Source organism: Protopterus annectens, chromosome 16.part0, assembly GCF_019279795.1.
Source record: "Protopterus annectens isolate FY-2018-M chromosome 16.part0, PAN1.0, whole genome shotgun sequence".
Classification (NCBI taxonomy): Eukaryota; Metazoa; Chordata; order Ceratodontiformes; family Protopteridae; genus Protopterus; species Protopterus annectens.
Window position 1 is genome coordinate 70,322,523 of NC_056750.1, and position 18,380 is coordinate 70,340,902.

General features: G+C 36.6%; 1 protein-coding gene across 1 annotated transcript in view; it reads left to right on the forward strand.

The window, feature by feature from the left end:
- The window catches only part of LOC122790731 (ubiquitin carboxyl-terminal hydrolase CYLD-like), an 855,039-nt gene that overhangs the window by 773,846 nt on the left and 62,813 nt on the right, over nt 1–18,380 (forward strand). Inside the window, exon 15 of the mRNA XM_044058312.1 lies at nt 10,973–11,189. Within this exon, the coding sequence (XP_043914247.1) occupies nt 10,973–11,189 (217 nt within the window). The remainder of the gene's footprint in view (nt 1–10,972; nt 11,190–18,380) is intronic.

Here is an 18,380-nt window from a genome sequence, read left to right on the forward strand (position 1 = left end):
TAAAGATAACTACTGGGTAAGCGCCTACCTTGTGCATGATATCCCTATCTGATGTCAATAAAGCCCAATTTTTGGCTAGCATCCTTTTCATTTCCAGTGCGTCCATACTGAAGGAGGTTAGAGTATAGAGTATGGAGAACTAATACCACTACCAGGCGTGTTATGAAAATCCAGTTGAACCAGAAGTTCAGCACCAAAACTCATGTCTCTATTAGTGTTTAAATGCCTTCTAGTTAATATAGGTGTGTAAAAACCTGCTCTCCATTTGATTTGAACTTCTGTTACTACTTGAGTTATTAGGACTTCCTGGGTAACCCCTATGTGAAAACATCTGACTGAGGTTTACACATTCGTCTTTGAATGCTTCATCCTCACTAATCATCCTTGCCGCTCGCACCAATTGGCCCTTAATTACAGATTTCTTTTGGTGAAACGGGTGCGAGATAGTGAAGTGCAAGAAGGAATTGGAATAAGTCTTTTTCCTATAAATCCTTGAAGTGTACTTCTGGTTAATCCTATCCTTCCTTAACTCAACATCGAGGTAGGCTATCGTATCCTCATGGCAGGAGGTAGTGAACAGTAAGAAATCAGTACTGTTTTTTAAGTAGTTCACCATGTCTTTGGCCTTTTGTATATCTCCTTTGATGATCATAAAAATGTCATCAAGGAACCGGCTATAGAAATAAATGTGTTCACTAATGGTACTATTACCCAAAATAAATTTGTGTTCCCAATAGGCCATCACTAGGTTGGCGAAACTCGCCTCACATGGTGAGCCCATTGCTACCCTGATTTGTTTTAAGTAAAATTTCTTGTCAGACATCACATAATTGTTTGCCAGTATGAAACCCTATAGGGCCTCAATTAACCTCATTTCATCCAGGGACGTACCTTTCAATCTCATATGGTCAACAACCCATTCAATCCCCAAAGTATGCGGGATTGAGGTATACAAGTCGCACACGTCTACAGTCAAGAAATTAAACTCACTCGTAAACACCAAGTCCTTAATTTCTGACATAAAAGGACCAAGAGTTCTTACATATCTGTGACTCTTGGGAAATATATTTCTTAAGAATTAAGTCAACTACTTTTGCACATGGGTAGATTATCGACTGCCTAGCATCCACTAAGGCCCTCATTGGTGGATCTGAAATGCTCTTGTGGATCTTTGGAATACCGAACAACATTGGTATTCTAGGAGATAGTATTGAAATGTAATTTTACACGTCAACATCAATGGAAGCGTTGATAAATAAGTCAATAATAAATTATCTGATATGCCCATAGGCCGCATTTAATTCGTTCAAACTGACTTTGATGTATGCATTACTATCTAGTACATTTTGCATCCGTCTTGTGTAGTCTGTAACATTTATTACAACTAACCCACCCCCTTTATGTAGTTTTATCATACGTAGTGGTATGCGCCTAAAATAAGTAAAGCATCCATCACAGTTTTGGACACATTGCCCTTACTATAAGTGCCATTTAGTGTGTTAAACTTAGATCTAAAGTCAAATTCACAAATACGATCAAACAGAGAAAGTGTTGGGTGGTTAGGTTCATCCTCCTTCCGGGCATGGTTGCCCAGTAGGACTGATGAGTTCAGTTTACGGATATACAACTTGAAGTCCAATAATAATATCACTATATCAAAGTGTTTTGAAGGTACAGATGTCATTCCTTTAGTGAACAAATCGATTAATTTATTATCCATTTCATAGTCAGAGTAGTTATAAATCTTAAAATCGCCTTTCCTGTTAGTAACTATACTATAAGGATTTCCACTCCGTAATGATAGTTCATTGTTAATATCAGTTACCTTTTTTGTCTGTTGGCTCCCCGAGTATTGTATGTTCGAGGTTGATTTTGATGTTGCCAGTTGTGGTTCTGTCCATGAGAGTTGAAAAAATTCTTCTGCACATTGACTTGTTAGGTTTGGACAAGATTCCCAGTTCCAGTCCAATTATTACCAAACGAACTGTTATCGGCCCCGATGTTACACTCACATGTGGTTCCCATTACTTGAGTTACTCATACCTGGCTTAGGTGACGTCACTTCCTCCTGGTTAGACTCTATAGTGTTTCCTTGCTTTTGGGACTATGTATACGTTCCTCCCATGGGGTTCCAGGTCTAAGAAGGAGGAGGAGGATTTGCATAAGCTACTCCATTGCTATAATCCTTCCAGTCTTTTTGTAGTTTTTTTAGTTTTATTTCTTTGGATTTTTGCATCAGTTGATTGATTGTATTAAAAATCCTGTTATAGTCAAATTGGTACCATGGGAAGTCATTGTCCGACTTAATTTCATTGTCTAAGTCAATAACTTCACCAGCCAGTTTATTAACTAAGGTTTGATAATGTTTAGACATGAGACCAAGTAATTAAAGTCCATGCCTATTAGAAAAACAAATTAGTTCTTGGAACAGTGAACCAGTTTCTAAACCAGTAGGGTATTGCCATGAATGTAGACCCTTAGGCACCACATTTTCCTTAGCACACTCGTTGAATTAATTTCTAGTTGAAGTTTCTTGATTTTAAATAGCTTATAGTCAGGTGTTCTCAATTTTGGAACAATATTCACAACACTGCCTCCAGCTGGTTGTCCCTGAAGTATGTTGCCACTTGGACTGTTTAGGATTGGTTGTTCACTAAGCCAACTGTTGATATCAGGAACTCCGATAAGCCCAGAGGTAGTGTATGTGGGATGTGGCCCACTCCTTGTGCTCTGATTTCCAGTTACCATAGTGTTGGAGCCCATACTTTTCAGACTCAAAGGGTTAGCACTGTTAGAATCACACAAACGTGGGTGTGTGCGATTTTTTCCACACCCCATTGTTGGACTATTGGCCATGATTCTAGGTTGATGGATACTCAGTTGAGAAAGTGATTCAACCCAAGCGGTTAGGTCCTCCAGGCGTTGATTCATTAAACTGGTAAGTGCAGTGAGATTTCCTTCGTCCTCAGCAGAGGAAAGTTGGGAAAATACATTAGTAAGTACTGTGGAACCTTCAGTAGCCATAACAACACAGAACGCCAAACTCAATAAGACCAAACAGCTACTAAAATGATAAGGAAAAGGCTAAGGAGGTCCCCACGTTGTACTCGCACAGGATTTAATAAAACAAATAAAAGCAAACCCCATAACATTAAACGCTTTTCGTCTGGTAAAATGACTAAACTTCATCAGATAAAATATTCCCTAACCACTATTCCATAAATTCTTCTTTATTACAGGAAAGGATAGAATTAATCTGGCAATTGAGAACGAGTCCTGGTTATCCAACAGGATTGAACGAAACTTGTTCCATTGCATGTATTTTGAAACTGGAAAGCCTGACAAGATGACCTGTAAGTTAAGTTTACAACTAATTTCAACACTTGTACATTATTTGGGCTGCAATAGGTTTATTCACCTTTTTTGTCTATTTGGTACTTTATGGTTTGTTCCAATTAAAAATATGTTTATATGGATATTTATATAATACATAATTTAAAAAAAAAAACTTTGAAGTTTTATAATCCTGTTTTTCAGCTGGTTGGACTAGTTTGTAACATCAAGGGTTAACACTACAGGTTATAATTAATGGTCACGTGATGTGGAGATCCTTAATTTAAGGAATAGTGATTAGGGAATATTGTATCTGATGAAGTTTAGTCATTCTACTAGTTGAAAAGCGCTTAATGTTATTTGGTTTGCTTTTACTTGTTTTACATTTGTTTTATTAAGTCCTGTGCGAGTACAATGTGCGGATTTCCTTTGCCTTTTCCTTGTAATTTTAGTAGTTTGGTCTTATCAAGTTTGCCATTCAAAACTATTGCATGCTAACAGGGTTGATAAGACAGTCTTGAATTTGGTGAATTTAGTGTTCTGCAGTGTAATATATTGGCATTCCAGACAGAGTTTTTGGGAGCCAAATTGACGGAGCAAAAAAACACTTTATGTGGTTAGTTTACCTCATAGTTTCCTGATCAGATTTTGCATTTTATTGTGGAGAAATTGGATGTGAAGGAGGAGCAAATGGTTTTAAATCTTCAGCAGAAAACCTCTTCACAATAGCTGAATGTTAAGCTTTTATTTATTTCTGGGTTTTTTTGCCTTATTCATTCCTGTTTTTTCCTGCAGTCTCTTTCACATGGCAGCTGCAGGAATCCCCTTTCTCCTTATGTGCTTGCTTCCCGGCAGTGTTCATCTCGAGAAGCCTTTGAATTCAGAGAGACACATTTTCTTATGCATCAGCTTAAGATTGCCTGGGTTCACTTCCTGTTGTGTCCCTTCTGATTTCATACTCTCAGCCGCAATCTTCCGTGTTGCCCTGTAAAGCATAGTGTTATGCAAAGCAGGATCCAGTCATTATGTGCCAGTGACACTCCCAAACTTCAGCCATCACAGGAATTATCTGGGAAAATGGTTTCTTCCATGTGGCAGCCTTCAAATAACCCTGTCTTACTTTTCTTTCTCTTTGTGAAAAAGCCTAAATGCTGCCAGCCCAGCTATCTGGAATTTTGTAAATAATTCTAAGTAATTTGTGAGGGTCTATGTTAAATGTTCAAACATCCAAAATGTCAAAAATTACATGGTCGAGACCAAATGTTCGCCACTTGGATGTTCGAACATCAAATAAAAAAAAGAAAAAGAAAAAAAACACTTAACAGCGTAGGCAGGGGGCCAAGCCCCCCTGCATCCCCCTACTTATAAGTATATATATATATATATATATATATATATATATATATATATATATATATATATATATATACTAAAGTGCTGAAAAGGGAAATTCTCCCCATCTGAACCATACGGCGCCGTTGAAAGTCAATCTTTGAACACTTAAAATTTTGAATGTTTGGTCTCGACCATGTAACTTTCGAAATTTTGAGCGTTCCAATATTTGTCAGGTACCCATTTGTGAATATTAATATGATTTTTATAGAAATGTGACCGATGGAATCCTAGGATGACATCCTACTCTTTTGGAATGGGAGCAAGGAGTCCTTAGAAGAATTCATTAAATATATGGAATCTACCACCTCTTTCCTTAGATTCACCTATGAAGCTTCCCCATATAAGGTGAACTATTTAGATGTAGTGATAATAAAAAATAATCTGAATAGATTTACTACATCATTATTCAGAAAACCATGCTGGAAAAACGCTATATTACACCATGAGAGCATGCATCCACGTCATATCTTTCCTAACATTGTAAAAAATCAAATGGATAGAATAACCAGAATATGCAGTGACATAAAGGATAGAGAAATGTTTTTGAGTTTTCAAAAAGAATGTTTTATGAACAGGGGATATTCTGATCATTTGCAACTAATATCTGAAGATAAAACAAATATGACTTGTAGTATCAAACACAAGTCAAATAGATATAGGCATTATGCCAGATCGAATAGGGGCAAGATACAATATGATATCAAATTTACCAATGATATTCAATACATAAAAGAGATTATTCAGAAGAATTGGAAATTACTTTACATGAATCAAGATCTGAAGAATGTGGTGGGTGCCCACCCCACCTTCAGATACAGTAACTGTCCAAATCTGAAAAGATTATTGTGTAAAGAGAAAACACTACATATTCCTTTGGACATTAGGATGAAATATAGGCAAGGAACCTATCCATGCAACAAATGTTGTGTCTGTAAGCATATTAGTGTCCAACAATCATATGAAAACATGCAGACAGGCTATAATTTTATACCTAATTTTTATGCTACTTGTGATACTACAAATATTATATATTTGGCGACATGTGACTCTTGCAATGTATACTATGTGGGCATGACAACACGTAGGCTCAAAGATCGAGCCTATAACCATCTATATGATATACAAAAAATGAATATTAATAATGCTCTAGCTAGACATTGCCAAATGTTTACATCACATTCGTTTAAATTTAGAGTCCTACAGATACTTTATCCAAGTAGAAGGGAAGGTAATGCACGTGACACTTTAGAATTGTATGAGTTAAAATGGATATTATTGCTCAGGGCACATATAGAGCCAGGTCTAAATACAGCGATTAACATTAGACCAGCGCTATTGTAAATTTAATTGTGGGTTGAATCTAATATCAGGAATAGATGAACAATTGATTATATAAATAGATAGGACTTATAAAATCATGCTAACAACTAAAAAATTTTTATCTTAATGTTTTTATGTGATATGGAAATATGATGTTAATTCAACTTAATTATACATATTTATATACAATACATTTTTTATATTATATTATATTACACACCATATCCTAATTGTACATTAGTTGATGACTTGATTTATTTCATACAATATATAGTTTTTGTAAGATATATTGTATCTAGGCAATGATATACTTTTGCACTATGAATTCATCTATGTATATACTATTTGTTTTTAGTATAAAAGTTCATGCGGCGTTAATATATATAAATACTATGGTACAATACTTCAATTTGTAGTTAGTAACAGAATCAATGCAACATAAGATACTTGTTGTAGATTAACTTCTTCGTAAGAAAATGTTATAACATATTTAATTCCACCATAGAATTTATTAGAATGGACAGAAGTTTAAAGGATGGGAAACATCTTTAGTTTACACTTACATTCATCTGGTATATCTTTATATTGGAAGTTGTTGTATGATTCTTTCAAAGAATTTTCACCACAGGAAATGCTTTCTATATATGGGCATGATTCTAACTACAAGTGATAATTAATGACTTATAATTGTTTAATTGATATTTTTCCCGCCGGAATTTTAATTAATTGGATGCATATCTTACTATATAAAATGAATTCCTGTCATTTAAAATTTGTAACCTGAAGAAGCGCATTGTTAGATGCGTGAAAGCGCTTGTTTTATCTTAATAAAATAATAATTGCTACTATCGTGGAGGCTTCGGTGATTTGTTGAACAATGCTAACAGGATTGATAAGACAGTCTTGAATTTGGTGAATTTAGTGTTCTGCAGTGTAATATATTGGCATTCCAGACAGAGTTTTTGGGAGCCAAATTGACGGAGCAGAAAACACTTTATGTGGATTAGTTTACCTCATAGTTTCCTGATCAGATTTTGCATTTTATTGTGGAGAAATTGGATGTGAAAGAGGTGCAAATGGTTTTAAATCTTCAGCAGAAAACCTCTTCACAATAGCTGAAAGTTAAGCTTTTATTTATTTATGGGTTTTTTTGCCTTATTCATTCCTGTTTTTTCCTGCAGTGTCTTTCACATGGCAGCTGCAGGAATCACCTTTCTCCGTATGTGCTTGCTTCCCGGCAGTGTTCATCTCGAGAAGCCTTTGAATTCAGAGACACACATTTTCTTATGCATCAGCTTAAGATTGCCTGGGTTCACTTCCTGTTGTGTCCCTTTTGATTTCATACTCTCAGCCACAATCTTCCATGTTGCCCTGTAAAGCATAGTGTTATGCAAAGCAGGATCCAGTCATTATGTGCCAGTGACACTCCCAAACTTCAGCCATCACAGGAATTATCTGGGAAAATGGTTTCTTCCATGTGGCAGCCTTCAAATAACCCTGTCTTACTTTTCTTTCTCTTTGTGAAAAAGCCTAAATGCTGCCAGCCCAGCTATCTGGAATTTTGTAAATAATTCTAAGTAATTTGTGAGGGTCTATGTTAAATGTTCAAACATCCAAAATGTCAAACATTACATGGTCGAGACCAAATGTTCGCCACTTGGATGTTCGAACATCAAATAAAAAAAAGAAAAAGAAAAAAAACACTAACAGCGTAGGCAGGGGGCCAAGCCCCCCTGCATCCCCCTACTTATATATATATATATATATATATATATATATATATATATATATATATATATATATATATATATATACTAAAGTGCTGAAAAGGGAAATTCTCCCCATCTGAACCATACGGCGCCGTTGAAAGTCAATCTTTGAACACTTAAAATTTTGAACGTTTGGTCTCGACCATGTAACTTTCGAAATTTTGAGCGTTCCAATATTTGTCAGGTACCCATTTGTGAATATTAATATGATTTTTATAGAAATGTGACCGATGGAAATTCTGCAAGCCCAGCTATCTGGAATTTTGTAAATAATCATATGTCATGTGTAAATATCGACATGATTGATATGCTTGTCTTTACGTTATGTGTATATTCAGCTACTGGTACAGAATTGTGTATGGAACTGTATGTTATGTACTGAGCTTCAAGAATGTAAGCACAACATACCCTGCTGGACATACATTAACTTACAAAACTTCAAGAAAATAAGTTGAAATTAAGTGCTTTACAATGTGCTATAAAAGTTTGTTTTAATGCAGCAAGGAGACAGGATGTTTAGAGCTAGAAGTTTTTTCTATTGTCTTGGAGAGAAGTAGTTACTAGGTTTAAAATGTAAAAAGTGTTTTATGACTTGCTAGCAGCTGCACATCTGAGAGATATGTATTTTTAACACAGAGATTTTAAGTTTCTGTTTAGCCTGGGAACTGAAGTCAGGTGAGAGAGAGTGATGCCATCCAAGCTAACCTAGCAGTAATCATTGATATTGATTTAAGAACTCAGAGGGAGAGTGTGCATTTTGTATTTTGTCCAGGACCTAGCAAGAACATCCACTCATCATCACATCTGCATTTGCCTGTCTGTAAGTAAGATTCAGGGCATAGTATCTCTCTTGGAGATGGATAGGAATATAGTAAAGATTAGTTTAGAGGTTTTCTGTATTTATTTGAGACTGTCCTGCAGTGTTTTAAAATATTTCCTGTGGTTTTGAACTCTAAAGTAACTGTGTTGATTGACTGAGTATTGTCTTGTTCTTTTATGTATTTATTTATTATTAAATATATTTAATCCTATCTTTGTGGCTGATTTTGTGAGACATATTTAAGCTCTTAGGATACTTTCATATGTATTTGGTGACACTTTATAGGCCACTCCTAAGTAGCCTTGCTTTTGGTCAGTCTACCATTTGGATAATAGTAACATTACACAGTAGTATTGGACACCCTTTGTAAGGGCCTTTTAGTAGCTGATAAGTAGGGGTCGGTGACGGTGGAAAGTACCTTATAGTCTGGGCAGAAGGGAGCATAGCTAGTAAACCTGTGCCAGCCTTCCCCAAGAATGTGTGTGCACATTTGTATATAAATCATATCTCAAAGTGTGTGTGTGTGTGTCAGCTACTTGGGCAGGAACACAAAGCACTGGTTGGACAGAGAGGGTGCTGGAGGTCTTAGCTTGGTCATTCAGCTGAGTTCTTAACCCTATAGCTGTGCCAGTGGGGAGTCTTATTGGGGATCTGGAGAAAGAGGGAGAAACCAGCCCGAGACTGACTGTGATCTCTGTGTGCTCTTAAGGGAAATTGTACTTTACTGTGTCTGTACTTGTCATCCTCCCATTGTGTACATCCCTCACTGTTGCCAGTGGTGAGGATCGAGACTCCTTGATTACTGGGCCAGTGCAGGGGTGTCACACTCTTAAAGAAAGTGTTAATCATGTTTTAGATTTACATGTCCAAAAATCATAAATAGGGTTAGTACCTACTTTCTCATCATTTTAATTTGCTCTTTGGCTATGACATTCTTTCTGAAAGGATTTGCTCCTTTTAAGGTATCGGGGTGCCATTTATGTGTAACAGTGACGCAGCTACCTTGCTGTACTAGGACTTATGTTTTGATTCCGAGCAAGAGTGCAGTCTGTGTGGGACGTGTTGTCATTGTGCTTTTACGGGTTTGAGTCGCTCTTTGCTTTCTTTCCACATTCCAGAGAGATGCTGGAAGTTTGATTGGAGATGATAGTTACAGGTGTGAGTTCATATATATGAGAGTCCCCTTAATGGACTCCATTTTTTTGTCTCTGTCTCTGCTTTCCGTCCACACTCCAGAGAAATGCTAGAAAGTTGAATGGAGACATTGTGTTTTTCTGAGTTGCTAGAGTGTATGCCCCTGTTATGGATGTTGTCTTTGCAGAGCTGGTTCCTACCGTATGCCCACTGCTTATCAGAATTGGCTGTAGCCTCCATGAATGAGAAGTGTATGAAAGGTGGTGCAGAAAATGGATTGGCTAAATGACTGGATGGCCAGATGGCTAGATTGGTGGGTGCAGTACTGTGCATAGAGATGCCCATATGGTGGGTGCAGTTCTCTTTTTATAGATGCCCATATGGTGGGTGCAGTACTGTGTATTTTAGATGCCCATATGGTGGGTGCAGTTCTGTGTATATAGAGGCCCATATGGTGGGTGTAGATATGTTTATATAGCTGCCCTTATGGTCGGTGTAGTACTGTGTATATAGCTGCTCATATGGTGGGTGCAGATCTGTTTATATAGATGCCCTTATGGTAGATGCAGTTGTGTGTATATAGATGCCCATATACATTTACTTATCAGTGAATTGTCCAGTATCTTACCAAGCTGAAAAATGAATCTGCTGCCCCCAAAACACACATTCTGGTTGGGGGCTTGAATCTTCCTGCAGTCTGTTTACCCTCTACCCCTATCTACAATGGATAGGGAGGCAGAATTATTAACTTCAGTGTTCCAAGTGCCAGCTGACTTAGGGTATCTATTTCTGTTACTGGGGTGATGTACTGAGTTAGATGACCCATTTCATACATGGGCTGCATGTGAAAGCACAGTTAGATGTGCAGTGTTTATACACATTGGTAAACATACCAATTTCAGCACTGAAGGCAAATGCACTATCATATTTACAGCCAGCACCTTTCTAGGCATAGTCTAAAGAGACGACTTTGCAGACGTAGGTGACATTTTACAACAATGGGAAGAAAGATGTTACTTGAAATTCTGTCAGTAATCAGGAGAGATGTGAGGTAATGAATTAATCAGACAATAGAGGCCTAGACAATTCAACAACATTTAGATGTGTCATTAAGATGCTGCATTTTTGTATTAATTACCAGCATGGATGGCTCACATTTACCCCTTCTGATGACACTTATTTTTATTGTTTTTGTGTTTAGATACATAAGCACAGCAGAAGGAAAGCACACAAGCCCCAGAAAGTGAGTGTGCCTACAGAGCTAAGAGACCAGAAGGAGTTTACTGGCATTCTTCCACGACAGACCATGGAACTGTTTGCAGTTCTTTCTATAGAGACCAGCCACTATGTAGCATTCTCAAAGTACGGCCCTGGCGAAACAGACTGGCTCTTTTTTGACAGCATGGCTGATCGTGAAGGTGAGTGGACTACATTAGTTACTTTTTTATAACAAAGAGGTAGAGGGCTGCATGTAAAAGCATACATTACATCTCTTAGTATTTTTATTTATATATATATATATATATATATATATACATACATATATATATATATATATATATATATATACATATATATATATTATATGTCCGAAGATTTCTAATTTCGAACACCATATGGTCAAAGTTAGACAATTTCAAACATTTAAAAAAAAAATGAAAGTAATGGGTTGAAGCAGGGGGGCAAGCACCCCTGCACCCCCCCCCCCGCTCTTTACATATACCAACTCTGAGATCGCACTACAGTGTGGTTAAGGGAAATCTTCCCTTAACTGTATTATAGTACAGTCTCGAGTTGGTATATTTAAAGAGCGGGGGTGCAGAGTGGCTTGCCCCCCAAACCAGTAGAAAACAGGAACAGAACCACAAAAACCTTGCTCCAGCAAAACGAATAACACAGTTAGAAACTGCTACTAGTAACCAGACTGTAAAATTCCTTAACGCGAATTTATTAAGCAGCGTTTTCGCCTTGCTTACTAGCTTGGCTTCCTCAGAGGAAAATTAGAATCAAATTTCAAAGTAAGACATAAATACAAAGTCAAAAGGAAGTGATGTCATTAAGTTGCCTTTTAAAAGGCACTTACATATAAATAAATAAGTATACTTATTTTAATTACTTACAGCTATTAAAAATATAAACATAAAAATTTGCAAGTCATTACAGATACAAAAACACAGTTATAAAAACCATATGGCCCTATATGAAGAAACTTTAAAAACATATTAATAAAGTGTACTTATATGATACCTATATAAGTGTGTAAATAAATACACCAAGAAGTATTACAGTAGGGTACCATCAAATCACAAAAAACTTCAATAAACTAAAAACTCGTTTTTACCAGTTCGTATTCATGGCCACGGATAGACCTGATAGCCCCAGCACTCCTAATATATTTACAGCACTCATGACTAATGGGCGTACGGAAGACAACTCGGACAGCTGTAGTAAGATGACTTCGATACTAGCAGCTTTGTCCGAGAAACTTGACAGGCTTAATGCAAGACTCGACGCTGTCGAAAGGAAGGATTGTTAATGTGATCAGTGCTACTTCGGAAAGAAGAGGACTATTGGTACCATCTAATGTTGCTGTACTTTCAGGAGATGATTCCATTCCAGCAGCGCAACCACCTCCCGCCATACCCTTTGCGGTTGATGACGGCAGAAATAACGCAAGTTCTAGTGCAAGAGCACATAGTAGGGAGGCTCCTGCTTATTCCTCCAGGACTAAGTACTTCCAGTACCAATGGCCGCTTGGGTGATTCTTCTCTACAACTACGTGGAGGGTCTTCTACATCGGATGTTTCTAACAATGTAAGTCACTCATTTAACACAGCGGCTTGGATGTCGAATACTGAGGCATTTGCCTTTTCGACTTCTAACATTGATAATGCGGGTTCCATAGATGTTACTAATATTATTACTTTACCAGACAAGTTGAAACTTTTTGACAGTCATGTTTTAAAGTTAAAAAAATTACAACTGGAATCCGCATACTTTAAACAATGTATACAGGAGGGCCTTATACCGAAAGGTTTGCGGAATTCATTCGCTCCATCTGGGTTACTTAACACTGTGCCTTTTTTCAGTGAACTTAAAGAATTGTTCCAAACGCAGGGAATTCAATTACTTCAGCTCATAATTAAACACTATGAGCAACAAATGGGGCAATTACTTTTAGATATTGACTTACTTGACAAACAATTGAAGGAGGACTTGAATTTTCCCACGTTTAAAGTTGATTACGACTGGACACTTACCAGCATAGAGGCAATGCTGGTTAAGCTCAAACAGAATAAAGTTAAGAAGCTTGTTAGAGATAGGCAAGCTTACCAATCTGACACTGCTTATCCTAAACTTCGTTTTTTGGAACAAAGAGTGACAGTGTCTAGTGGGGGGAATTTTGGTACTAATTCTGTTGCAAATGACGTTAATGAGTTCAACAACGATGAGGGCTCACTTGATCACGAGTCCTTTAATCATTCTGATATGGGACCAAGACGTAGCAACAGAATTAAAAATTTTAATGCCAATAACAACAAAGGCAATATCAATTCTTATAACAATAATAATTTTTTAGACCAACGCAACCCACGACAATGAACCAACAGGAGACAGAACTGGAAATAAATTCTATTCCCGGACTGCCCTTGACTGGAGAGATAACAACTGGAGCCGAAAATGTTGACATTGATGTTATTACTTGTCCTGTTTTGAAAGGCCCAGACATCCTATTGAATTTAAATGGTGACTTTAAAATATACAATTTTACGGACCTCCAATTCCCGAAAGAACTGATTGAATTGTTAGCGTATGGGTACACTTTTGTTCCTAGCAGGTTTGGTGATGTATCCAAGTAACTTATTAATCTGAAATGCTTTGTTAGAAAGCTTAATTTGAAATTATTTTTCAATAATGAGGTTAATTGTTCTAGCTTGCCCCATTCTTTGAAACTTCCCAGTGTTTTCAATCCACCCCTTCATCCTGCCTTACAGTCATTTGAACAGGCTTGTGAGGTGGATTTGAGACACTTATTTAATAATACGTTTAAGAAGCGTTCAAATTATGAGTTTAACACTACTAAGGCTCAAACTGAAATGTTACGAAATCTTTGCAACACGCCAGTTAGACTTTTAAAACCTGATAAAGGGGGAGGCCTAGTAATATTTGAGGATCAAACTTATAAAGAAAAAATGTTTTCCATGCTAGAGTCACCAGCATATGCCGAAGCATCTCTTAATGAGATACAAGGAGCTTATAAAAGAATAAGGGGGTATTTTCGGGATTTATTTCTCGAAAACAAAATAGACTTGGACACTTATAATTTCATAGACATGACATTACCAAAAATACCCGTCATGTTCGGCATACCAAAGGTACATAAAGACCTGACGAACCCTCCAATGAGAGCCTTAATCGATGGAAGGTCTTCCATGACTTATTCATGTGCTAAGTTGGTTGATAAATTATTGTCTAAGTACATGGGACACTTACCTGGGATTTGTAAAGACTCCTGGTCCTTTTTGGAGGCTATTAATAGTCAACCCTTTAGCAGTGATGTGAATTTCCTCACTGTTGATGTGGTTGACTTGTACACTTCAATTCCTCACCAGGAAGCCCTTGAATGGTTAGCCCTACTACTTTTAGAAATAGGGGCCTCAAAAAATGAGATTGATGTCATCACTGAAGTTTTGGACATAGTGTTGTCCTTGAATTTTTTTATGTTTGACAAGAAATATTATTTGCAAAAACAAGGAGTAGCCATGGGCTCTCCTTGTGGAGCAACAGTGGCTAATTTTTTCATGAGCTATTGGGAGAAACATTTTGTTTTTTCCTCACCTGACCTTATAAAACCAATTAAATATTACACGAGATATTTAGACAATATTTTTATCTTGTTTGAAGGTGACAAGATTACAGCCGATAATTTTGTGTCAACTATTAACAATACTTCAGAATTTTTGAAATTTACTCATAATTTTTCAACATCAAGTATAGATTATCTTGATGTGAAATTGGTGAAGGATATGCAAACTTGCTCTTTCATTTCAAAAATACACAGAAAACCAACGTACTGCAATTCATTCTTACATTTCTCTAGCCATCATCCCTTTAGACAGAAGAAAGCTATTGTCAAAGGTCAATTTGTTAGAGCAGCGAGAATGTGCAGTACGTTGGAGTATTTTTATGAAGAATGTAACTTACTTACAGATATGTTTTAGAAGCGAAAATATCCATCAAAGTTTGTTAATGAGATTTTACATGAAGTAACCTCAAAAAGGGTTAATGGTTATTTCAAAGCAATTTTATCGAATGTTGGTTTAGACATCGATTTACAAATTGATGTAGTATCTTCATCTACCCACGAAAGTGGTTTAGTGTTCGAACATGCGGGTTTTAATGAAACAATAAGTTTTGATCCGGCACTTGGTTATGTTACCACATTTAGCTTCGACTCCAGTGAAATTGTTTCAATCATCCAGAAGAATTGGGATTTCATCCTAAGTAACCCTAACTTAGTGAAGAAATTTGGTGATTTCCCTAAATTTGTTTTTAAGAGAAATAGGAACTTAAGAGTTATTACAGACGAATACTTTTGATAAACATTTCAACAAAAGGTTGGGTATGTACCCATGTGGTTTTTGCAAGAGATGTTACATAACCAGGTCTGGTCAGACATTCACAGTGAGGGGTAAGAAGTATACTATTAGACTGCCCCTCAATTGTGAAAGCAAATCAGTAGTATATGTTGCCTTTTGCAACTGCTGTCCGTCTTTCTATATTGGAAAGACGGACCGCAGATTACGTGACCGTATGTATGAGCATATGTACGCCATGAATAACAAAAATGACAACAATGCCCTAGCTAAACATATAATAGACTATCATGGGCATAGTTTCTCATTCATGGCGATTGACCAAATTAATTCATCGATCAGAGGAGGTCCCACCTCATTATTGTTGGAATTAAAGGAATTAGAGTGGCAATTCAGGACAGACGCTTTTCATTTCCCTGGATTAAACGACAACTGTAACATCTTACCAGTTTTAAAATTAAGAAGTTATTTACGCTGATTCCTTTGATTAGTTTTACTAGGGTGACTTTTTTGTCTGGTTTTATTACTACACTTTTTTGTGTTTTACATTTTTTGCCCATCATTTGGATGTTACTCCTAAATATGGCCTTCTACTTCTAGGCTGGCTATTTTTTCCGGTACAATTTTTAGGAATAGCACCGGTTTTGAGTTTTTAGTTTATTGTAGTTTTTTGTGATTTGATGGTACCTTACCGTAATACTTCTTGGTGTATATATTTACACACTTATATAGGTACCATATAAGTACACTTTATTAACATGTTTTTAAAGTTTCCCCATATAGGGCCATACGATTTTTATAACTGTGTTTTGTACCTGTAATGACTTGTAAACTTATATGTTTATATTTTTAATAGTTGTAATTAATTAAAAACATGTATATTTATTTATATGCAAGTGCCTTTTTAAAAGGCATCTTAATGACATCACTTCCTTTTGACTTTGTATTTATGTTCGACTTTGAAATTTGATTCTCATTTTCCTCTGAGGAAGCCAAGCTATTACGCTGCATAATAAATTCGCGTTAAGGAATTTTACAGTCTGGTTATTATTAGCAGTTTTAACTGTGTTACTCGTTTTGCTGGTGCAAGGTTTTTGTGGTTCTGTTCCTGTTCCTTACCAGTTTGTCTTTTTTTGGTCGTTTTTGCCCCCCAAACCAAACAAATTCAGTCCTCCACAGAGCTCCGAACTACAAAAAAAAGATAATTCTGGAACGCAATCCAAATCCAAAGACGAATTTTGTGGGTTTCAGTGCAAAATGTATCTTTGGTAAAACCTGACTAAAAAAGTTGCTTTTTGCATTGAAACCAGTTTAATTTGACTTTGGATTTGGAGTGCAAATAAAATAATTTGGATTGTCATCCAGAATTGTCCTTCTTTGCAGTGCAGGGCTTTGTGAAGGATTATAGTCAGGGTTCCATTTCTCTACAGGTAGAACATTCTAAATAGAGTCACTAGCCAGGTAATCCAGATGGATTCCACACCAACACAGTTCAAATAAATGAAAGAGGCAACTTAAATATACTGGTTAGTGCTTTTGTATTTACTTAGGAAAAGACTTCTGAAGATGAAAGGTCTAAACAGTGTATTTTGAGGTCTCTCATTTATTTGACGTGTGTTGGTTTGGAGTCCATTTGATTTACTTGGCTAGTGATTCTGTTTTGAGTGTGCTTCTTCTTGGATTTATGTTCTGGATCAGTGAAACTGTTTCTTGTTTGTTTTTCTCCATTTCTCTACACTTTGGAGTCAGTTCCCTTTTTTTGAGTGGGAAGTTGCAACTTGCTATAGCCTGTTTGTAAAGGAGGCTCAGGGAGAAAATCTTGAAACAGAAATACTAACTTTGATTGATATTAAGGTGTTTTACTTGGTGAATATGTGGTTTGTTGAACAGACTGAACAATAGACCTGCAAACTCCTTTCTACCTAATATGCAAATATTTTATATTAAGCTATTGATTCCACTTTAAGTATGTGTAATACCGGTCAGTCATTTCTGAACTTAAATGTAAAAGGAATTGCTTTGATAATGTCCTTCACTGTTGTTATCACTGGAATGGCAGTAAGGACATCTGCAGCTGCTGTTAATTTGGAGCTCCACATTCCTTTTTGCTGTGGATTTGTGGACAAAATGTCCAGGCGTCTGTAGATGCAGTAAATGTCTGCTTTTTGTAAACAAATACGGACACATTTATTTACGTCTTCCTGATCAGGTTTAGGAAGACTGCATGATTGTCAAGAAAGATTTTCAAAAGTTTTGGAACCTTACATTTCAATATATATTGACTTCTGTAAACTTTCAAAGACAGCATATCTAACTTTTGATATAGATATGGATCTGGCAAGCAAAGGATGTCTATTCTAGCAGCTAGGATATGAGTATATTTGTGGAAAAAAATGTGGGTAGACAGTAGACTGTCATGAATCCCAAATATAGATGCCCATTAGAACTAAGCAATTTAATTGTTCTGAGACAGAGAGCAATGGATAGCATGGTGTCGCTATACCCAGAACGTACACAAGTCAAAGAGGTACTGTGGTGAGAAATAACATCATTACGCACTAAAAAGTAAAGAACAATGGATAGTGATAACAGTGTATGATCATCAGATGCATCCATAACAGGAGAGCTTTTAACTTAAACTTGCAACATATTTAATTGCTCTTCAGGTGTTGCTATGTAGAAGGAAGGGCAGGGAGAGAAGCGTGACAGTAAAATGAGTGAGTGATTAGAAATATATGAAATGTGAATTCATAGATTCATAGATATTCCAAGGCCACTGAGTCTCTTGACCATTCTCATCTCCCAATACCCTCCCTCAGGCCACACCTCCTTTCTCCAGGAGAGCCATGCCACCCAGTCATGGAGTAAGTTTGTGGGTACCCATCCAGTCATCTAGTTTATGGAAGACAATGAGTCGCATTGTTTAACATGCAGGACAAGTTTGTGCCAGAGGTTTGAGAGATGAGGGATTGTAAACCTGTCATTCCATTGTGGTGTATTTGTTGGTGAAGA